General features: G+C 30.0%; 1 protein-coding gene and 1 non-coding gene across 2 annotated transcripts in view; one reads left to right on the forward strand and one right to left on the reverse strand.

Moving 5' to 3' along the window:
• The window catches only part of LOC119634612 (cytoplasmic polyadenylation element-binding protein 3), a 60,588-nt gene extending 55,996 nt beyond the window's left edge, over positions 1–4,592 (forward strand). Inside the window, exons 6-13 of the mRNA XM_038028863.1 lie at positions 77–192; positions 552–711; positions 791–1,231; positions 1,304–1,677; positions 1,747–1,927; positions 2,048–2,213; positions 3,724–3,943; positions 4,011–4,592. Of these exons, the coding sequence (XP_037884791.1) occupies positions 77–192; positions 552–711; positions 791–1,231; positions 1,304–1,677; positions 1,747–1,927; positions 2,048–2,213; positions 3,724–3,943; positions 4,011–4,443 (2,091 nt within the window). The 3' untranslated portion in view covers positions 4,444–4,592. The remainder of the gene's footprint in view (positions 1–76; positions 193–551; positions 712–790; positions 1,232–1,303; positions 1,678–1,746; positions 1,928–2,047; positions 2,214–3,723; positions 3,944–4,010) is intronic.
• Positions 4,593–6,074: 1,482 nt separating this feature from the next.
• Trnas-cga lies at positions 6,075–6,156 on the reverse strand. Its single transcript has one exon. It is a non-coding gene; the product is annotated as a tRNA-Ser (tRNA).
• Positions 6,157–8,929: the final 2,773 nt, after the last annotated feature.

An 8,929-nucleotide genomic window follows, 5' to 3' on the forward strand; every position in this document is an offset into this window, starting at 1 on the left:
ACAACAACAACAACAACAACAACTATCATCACAACAACAACAACAACAACTACCACCACCAACAACAATACACAACAATACACCACTTAAGGTATTTCCAAGAAACATCAGCTTCGATTGTTCTGCACCTTTATCGCCAAGTACGCCCACATCTCTTTATAATAACTCTTTTCAAAGTTCACCATTAGTCAGGTAATAATTATTGTTAATTGTGAAATTGTTGTTGTTGTACGTTTTGCTTTTTTTTTTTTCTCTTTCTGTTTTGATATTTTGTTCCAATATACTTTTCTTCTTTTTTTTTCTTCCCTTTTCATCATTTTTACACTTAACGTTTCCTTTTCATTGTTTTGTTTCTTTGCGTTAGTTTTCTTCCTTTCGTTTACCCCTTTCGCCTTTTCATTCAATTGTTTTTATTATTGTTCAATTGTTGTTGTCGTTGTAGTTATTTTCAATTTGTTTACTATTTGTAAGAAAACTTATTGCAATAAAAAAGAAAAAAAAAGAAAAAAAAAAAAAAAGAGATGAACTACGTTATGTCTATAATATTGCAGCGATAGCAGTAACTCATCATCAGGTAATGGTCTACCATTAGAGTCAATATCGTTAGCCTTACAAAATGGTTACAATAACGGTATTAATTCAACCCGGTCAACATCACCGGAAAGCCAGAATAGCAATCAATCAAATGAACATAGTCTCCTTGACATGATGGTGAGTGTGAAAGTGCAAAATATTGCGAGATTTCGCTATGTTTGCACGCGATTTGTATCTTTGCGTATTTTCCTTTTAGAAATTCTTAAATATTGGCTGCAGTCAACAACAACAACAGCAGCAGCAGCAGCAGCAGCAGCAGCAGCAGCAGCAGCATCAACAAAAGCAGCAACAATTTCCGCCGATTCCAGCAAAAGTCAATACTACCCAGCAATATCAGTTGCAGCAATATTCACAGAAACAACAGCAATTATCCCAACAGCAACAACAAAAGTTACAACGCGAACCATCGTATTTATTAGATACCGCCGATTTCGGGACATCCATGAATATAGGCACAAGTTCGCCGCGTTTGAATTTATTCGATGATCATAATTTGGAGAACTTAGAGCCTTTAACGGCTTTTGACATGGAACTGACAAAATTGCAAACTTTAAACGCTGTAACGCTGTTACAAGCTCAACCTCAACAAGTACCCCTACTGCATAATTTACTACAAACGTACAATACTATCAATCAGGTAAAGGAGTGAAACAGAAAAAAAGTGCTATTGGAAGTCCGTCCAATAAGAATAAAAAGAATGTCTTTACAGCTACAAAATTGGCAACAGCAACAACAGCAGCAGCAACAACAACAACAACAGCAACAGCTCCAGCAGCAGCAACAACAACAACATCAAAGTCATCCCTTAACTAGTAATAACACTAACAGTAATAATCAATTGAGTTCTAATTTAAGTAGTCCGGGTAACAGCAACAATTTATCGGACGCGTATTTAGATCGTGTTGCAAAATTTTATCGCGGTTCGGCTGCATTCTGCGAGCCAACTTGCACTTGGAGTGGCCAATTACCGCCTCGTTCACATCGTCTATATCAATTCTCACCTAAACTTTTTCTAGGTGGCATCCCTTGGGATATAAGTGAACAATCGTTAATACAGATCTTTAAACCTTTCGGACAAATTAAGTGAGCACACACTATAAACCCCAATAACCGTAAGCGTTATTGCTTTCATTTCTCATTTATTATTTGCAGAGTTGAATGGCCAGGAAAAGAGCAACAGGCCGCTCAACCTAAGGGCTACGTTTACATAATATTCGAATCTGATAAACAAGTGAAGGCTTTACTATCCGCTTGTGCTGTCCAAGTTGATGACCAACAAAATGGTGGAATTTTCTATTTTAAAATTTCCTCACGACGTATTAAAGCTAAAGATGTAAGTTTGTGCAAGCGACGGCCATAATTATTATACATTCATATTACCTTAGCTAAACTAAATGGAAACGGTAATAGGCCAACAAAAAATTTATTTCTTCTTATTCTTTTACGTTGTAAGGTTGAAGTAATTCCATGGCTTATTGGCGATTCCAATTATGTCAAGTCTACTTCTCAGAAATTGGATCCAACAAAAACAGTTTTTGTGGGTGCTTTACATGGCAAATTAACTGCCGAGGGTTTAGCCAAAATTATGGACGATTTATTTGATGGCGTAGTATACGCAGGTAAGTATCATAAAAATTTTAACTTTTTGAAGAGTTTAGAGAAATTAATTGGTGGCAAAACTTAGTGGTTATGCCGAAGATCTTTATCATAGAAAACGTTGAAAGAACTTTGATTAAGCTAATGAATCTGATAAGAAAGAGATCTAATCTCACTTCTTCATTGTTGCGCCTATTTGTTGGCATTTCTGTTGCCGCAATTCTCAGCTTGCAAAAATTGAAATGGAAAAGTGATAAGAAGTAAGAATTTTCTCTTCAGATTTGAATTTTTTGTTTTTATCTTTCTGCCCTCGCCTTTGAGTCTTTTGAGGCTAATAAATGCAGGTTTTTGACTCGCTTCTTGGCAGCAATCTAACAGATATCGGTGTCAAATTTCATGCCAATATTTGCAGCGGTTAGCGCAGCTTAAGCTTACTTAAGCTAGCCTTAGCGCGTATTCGACTTTTTTAAAAACCCGTAAGATATAAATAAGAAAGTCTGACCATTTTTTTGATCGTATCACACAGTGTATAAAACTCGAAAAAAAAAAACATTTTTAAATTTCTATTCTAACATATTCCATCATTGTACCTATTACGAGTCCATTGTAGGACCATGTAATCTCGTCTAATGAAATCTCTTCTTAAAAAACGAATTTACTTAAAGAGAAGAGAATAAGACATTGAAACCATAAGTTCTACATCCATACAAGATGAAATTCATTTTATTTTTTTATTATTTAATGACTGAAAACTTGTTAGGAATAATGCTTGTAAAGGGAACGAAACATTCAAGAGAAACTATGATGTACATAGTTGGCGAGGATAAGAGTGAAATAATGATCCCGGAATATTGTTATTTCATGTATTGCTATCTTTTGAAAAAATTCATAGAATTTTATTTCATGAATGTACATTCATTCATATAAATAATATTAAAAAAAAAAAAAAAACGTGAAAAATCATAATTTCAACTTAGGTTAAGTAGTCCAGAGTAGAGCTTCACATTCAACGGATATGTTTCCATATGGCATTTTATTTTTTTTATAAAATCCGTAGTTTATTGAAAAAGTGATATTTAAACCAATTAATGCCGTAAAAGCAATTCGAAGATAAAAAGTCCCATACTTTACAATGCTTTCATAATTCTATCCATACTTTATACATTTACCTAGAACTGCACATATATATAGAACATGCAACAAATCAACTATACTATGATTTACCAGAAAGTTGCATTAGCCCATTGCCAGTAGTTGATGTCGCATGATACCGTAATCAATCCATCAAAAAACGAGAAGACCTTTACCTACTTATTCCCCGTACATCTATTACTATTAAAAATGAATGAATGTCGACGTATAGGTAGAAATGCATTATTTACTTATACTTAAAACATTATTATGTCTGGTGTTATTTTGATCGGACAACAAGTGCTTTTTTTAGATCATGTATTCAACTCCAAATACTTGGCTTACATCGATTTATTTTCCCAATTAATCAATTTTAAAAAATATTTTTATTACAAATTGTAGGAATCGATACTGATAAATACAAATATCCAATTGGTTCAGGACGTGTTACTTTTAATAATAATCGCTCTTATATGAAGGCAGTGTCGGCTGCTTTCATTGAAATACGTACAGCGAAATTTACGAAAAAAGTGCAAATTGATCCATATCTGGAAGATTCGTTATGTTCTATATGTGGTGTACAACACGGACCATATTATTGTCGAGAATTATCATGTTTCCGGTAAGTATTATATCGGTTTACATACCATGCATACATATTTATCGTAATTTATAAATATAAACAATAGATATTTCTGTCGCACTTGTTGGCAATGGCAACATTCAACGGATGCTGTCAAATATCATAAGCCATTGACACGTAATTCAAAATCTCAGTCATTAGTAGGCTTAGGGCCTGCTTCATCATCAACCACCTCTTTATCATCATTAACTTCACCGAATATAGTTAATTATGGTAATTTGCAGCATCAACAACAGCAACAACAACAACAACAACAACACCAACAAGCGCAACAACAATCATCACAATTAGTTATGCCGCAAGTGCAAGATACACCGGCTGGTAATATATCACAAATACAAATACAACAACAACAACAACAACAACAGCAGCAGCAACAGCAAAAAACTCAAATACAAATACCGTCAACCCTTTCATCGGCAGCATTAACAGCAGCCGCCCAGCAGTTGCAACACTTACAAAACTCATTCCATTTGTAAGCAAAGCAATCGCTTCTTAAGGGTGTAATTTTAAATGTAATTCGCGCGTGTACGCACTTAAAGTATGTAAAGTACGATAACAATATAAAGAACAACAACAAACTGCTATATATATATATACTAACTATGATATAACAGAATTATAAAAATATTAATTTTTCACATATTAATTAATATCAATTTATATAAATAATTTTGTTTTGTTTTTGATTTTGTTTTTGTTTTCTTATAGTTTTATTATTTTTTTTTTTCATTATCTAATTTTAAAGGAGAGAAAATGATCAAAGCGTGCTTCGATCGTATTGAAATTTATTTAGAATATGATGATGATTATTCTAGAATTTCTTTTGTTATAAAAACATATCAGCACTTATTACGTCATGAAAGATGGCTTTCAGTTAAAAAAAATATGTTCCTTATAAGTTATATATTTGAGTAGTGTTTAATTAACTAATTTGTACAAATATTTTCCGTCATTTGTTTTTCTCTCTACTCTGCTATTATTTAGAAAACAAAAAAAGAACAAAAAAAAATAAAAATTTTTCTTTTTTTTTTCTAAATATTTAGTTTAGATATTTCTTTTCTGGTCATAAGTTTAAAAAAAATATATTTTGAAAATCTCAATTTTATTTTAAATGAATAAAATTGAAGAATTTTCTTATAAAATATTGCAAAGAAGAAAAGAAAAATTATATATATATATATATCAAATAAGGAAGGAGAAAATTATTACTACTTTTTTTTTTTTTTTTTTTTTTTTTTTTGTTTTCGTTAATACATTGTATTATATTTTGCTGTGAATTATTGTTCTGCCTCATATCTCAGTTTATACTTAATACTGTATAATTTATTTAATTATTGTTTTTTGTGCTTAAATTGTTTTTCCTTTTTTTTGTTTTTTCTTCGGTTGTGTTTATTAATTTTTTTTCTTTTTGTAAATCTATTGAAGCATGTTTTGATTGATGTTTTTTTTTTTGTAAACATTTCTTGAAGAAATATAAATATTTTTTTTTTTATGGTTTTGTAAAAATTTGAATTTTGTTTTTATTTTAATTAAATTGGAAAAATTTTGAGCAAAACGAGAACAGACTGCAAAGGGTAATATGTGGTAATAAAGTTTACGGTTCAGTTTCCTTTTGCCTTTGTTGGCAATAACGCGTACTCTAAAGAGTTTTCCTCTGGACTAACATGCACTAGTGCCGTCATACTAATATAAAATTTTTCTATTTATTGTCAAAATATAGGTCAAAAAGCTTCAAAAGGCGGTCTTGTCATTGGGTGGTAGGTGGGTTAAAGTTTACCGTTTTTCTGCTGTACATAAGCATCATTTATTCTAAAGTCAAACAAGAATAATATCCGTTCAATTCAAAATAAGCTCAAACCCAAGACCAAAATTATTTGTTTGCTTAAGGGATCATATGCTTGTCATCTTCGTTAAACCGCTTTAAGTATGTATATATAGTAAGTGATCCACTGAAGTAAACAAACGTAACATTATTTTAAAATGAAATTGGAATAAAATTTTTCGAACTTATACCTCAATCTACCTTGTCAAAATGGATGATATAATTGGTGTATTTTACTTCTATATAAAACTGAAAAAAAAAATGCCGGTAATTTACAGGAAAAAGCGCAGCCGGTAGGATTCGAACCTACGCTCCCAGAGGGAATCTGATTTCGAGTCAGACGCCTTAACCACTCGGCCACGACTGCTTTTATGGCTAATGGACAAAGCAGTAATTTATTCAAAAATACCTTTAAATTTATTTTACTTAAAATTGCTTTTTATGTTCACTGCTCTACGGGTTGACAGTATTATATTCATTTTACTAAAACATTTGCAGCATTCAGAAAACAGCCTTGAGAGATTCCGTAAACTTTATATGGGCTTGACTCAGCTTGGAATTTGAGATGAAAGGTTTTGCTGTTGCAAGTTAGGTACAATCAAAGGGCACGTTGCAAAATAAGCTGAGCTTTTTGGTTTTCTTCCTCATTACTTATAAACTACAACAAGCACATGACGACAATTGACTGACATAATCATATTAGTCAAGCTCATCCAATATTAAAGAGGAAGGAAATTTGTTTTTTTCATCTGCGTTTTTTAAGACAGGTGTGATGAGTTTAAAAACATGTATAATTTTTCACTTGTTTGGTAGATTAGCTTTCCCCCTTCTATTGATACATACTAGAAGAGGTCACACAATCATTTTTCTATTATTTTAGATGCAAAATTGAAAAAAAATATTGAACTAATTAATTATTAACTGATAGCTTTTTAAAAATCTTTCATAAATTGTATATTCCATAGCCTTTCGTTAAGTTCTTGGTCTGTTGCTAATCCTATGAAAGTTTTAAAAACAAATCTTTCCGCACCTCCCAAAGACAAAAAGTGGTTAACTGTGGTTTTAAAACTCGATAAAACTATTTAATTGGAGGTTTACTTTCACAATAGTTCGTCGCGAGATTCTAATTCGCACAAGCTGGTCTTGTGCAAGTTGCGTACGTTTGACGCAATTATTGATTTGACTTGCAATACATGCAAGCTTGATCACTTATGTCATCAACCACGATGAAGCAAACATGATTTGATATAACTGAGAATTTGTGTTTTGCATTTTTCCAAGGGAAGCTTAATACTTGAAGTTTTGTTAATCAAGTTCGTTGAATATGTTATTGAGATCAGTGGTATATTACGCAAATGAGTTTAGCAAGCAATAACTACTTGGAGAACGGGAAAAAAAGCTGGTGTACAACACCTCTGAGACGTGAACTAATTGTTTAGCGCAAGAATAGCTGATTACTTTTTCTTAATTGTACAATTGTGTTTTGCTTGCTTTTTTTTTTTAACAATTCTGAGTTGCATTTATATTTATTTTTGTATTTTGACAAGTTTTATTAATAATTTAAATATTGAGAACTCATTTCTTTCTTTCTAAGGAAATAAGAAATAAAAACAAAAAAAAAAATAAATTACAAAATATGAAAAGCGACTTTAAATACCAATTGAATTTACTTTAAAGTATATAAAGTGTAAAGTATTTTTATTTATAAATTGCACATTAATTAATTATGATTAGTTTTTGATTATAATTTAATCCACAGCATACAGGGATTTTAAAGTAGTAAAAAATGAATATTTTATTCATAATTTAGTATTTTATGAAAAACTACACACAAACATACGAACAACAACAAAAAAAAAAATCAAACGAAAAGTGAAAAAAAAACGAGTTAAAAATTCAATAGAGAAATACATAAATGCCTCTTAACTATGGTTTCTTTTGTGTAGTTTTTTTGTTATTCCGTAGGTTGCATCCTCTACAAAAATTTTTGTTTTATCAAAAAAAAAAAAAAAAAAGGGAAAAAATCAAAAATAAAAATAAAGAAAGTCCGCCTTAAGGCGACACGGAGCTATCCACTGTCTGGCGCATCTGTTGAAGAATTGAGACAATTTTGACATTACTTTGCGCAAAGAACTTGCGATTGATTTCTTTGCTTTAAACGACGAAATTTGTGAGATGGAAATCCTTGAAATCTCTTCAAATATATTTCATATCATTTTTGTAGGACATGTCATGATCTTTCTTCAGACTTAACCTATTTGAATTTCAATTAGAAAAATTAGATAAATTAAATTTCAGCTTTTGTAGAAAATTATGTCATTTCTAGAAAACAAACAAACAAACTGAAGGACATATATATGCTACGATAAACGAATTCTCCCACGTAATGTTTCTCAAAAAGTAAGTAAATCATGTTTCAATTTCTCTTCGTCTTTCCTTCGCCTTACTACAAATGATATGATAAAACTACTACTTTCTTACTCTAGCGGATGGTGGATATAAAAAAAAAAAAAAAAATGAATAAAATAAACTAAAAAACGAAAATTCGATAAAAAATCAACACTTACTCATATATACCTACATTTTATAAAACAAAAAAAATAAATAAATAAATAAATAATTTTACAAAGCCTTTTAAAAATTATGCATTAAAAATCGCTTTAATTATAAAAATGAATGAAACAAAACCAAATGTCTATACGAAAATGCAATAATTACTGAATAAAAGCTAATAAATATAATAACAATGGTAAAAGAAAAAAAAACCACATTAACGTACACCCAAAGTTATTTAAAATAATCAAAGATATTTATTAAACAATACAAACAAGCACACAACATACCTACACATAATAAAACTCCAAAAAAAAAAAAAAAAATAATAATAAATAAATAAATAATATAAATAAATAAAAATAAAAATTTATATATAAAAAAATATATATAAAAAATTATGGTGCTTTAGCTAAATTATTTTACAAGAAAAAAAAAAAAAAAAAAAGAAAAAAGCAAAAACAACAGAAGACTTAATCACAAACAAATATTAATTAATTATTGAATGAATTTTTAATATTATTACACACAAACAACAACACACTTATATATTGAAATTGAAAAATCATTAAACTAAAAAATTCAAA

This window comes from Glossina fuscipes, unplaced genomic scaffold, assembly GCF_014805625.2.
Source record: "Glossina fuscipes isolate IAEA_lab_2018 unplaced genomic scaffold, Yale_Gfus_2 3, whole genome shotgun sequence".
In the NCBI taxonomy this organism is placed as follows: Eukaryota; Metazoa; Arthropoda; class Insecta; order Diptera; family Glossinidae; genus Glossina; species Glossina fuscipes.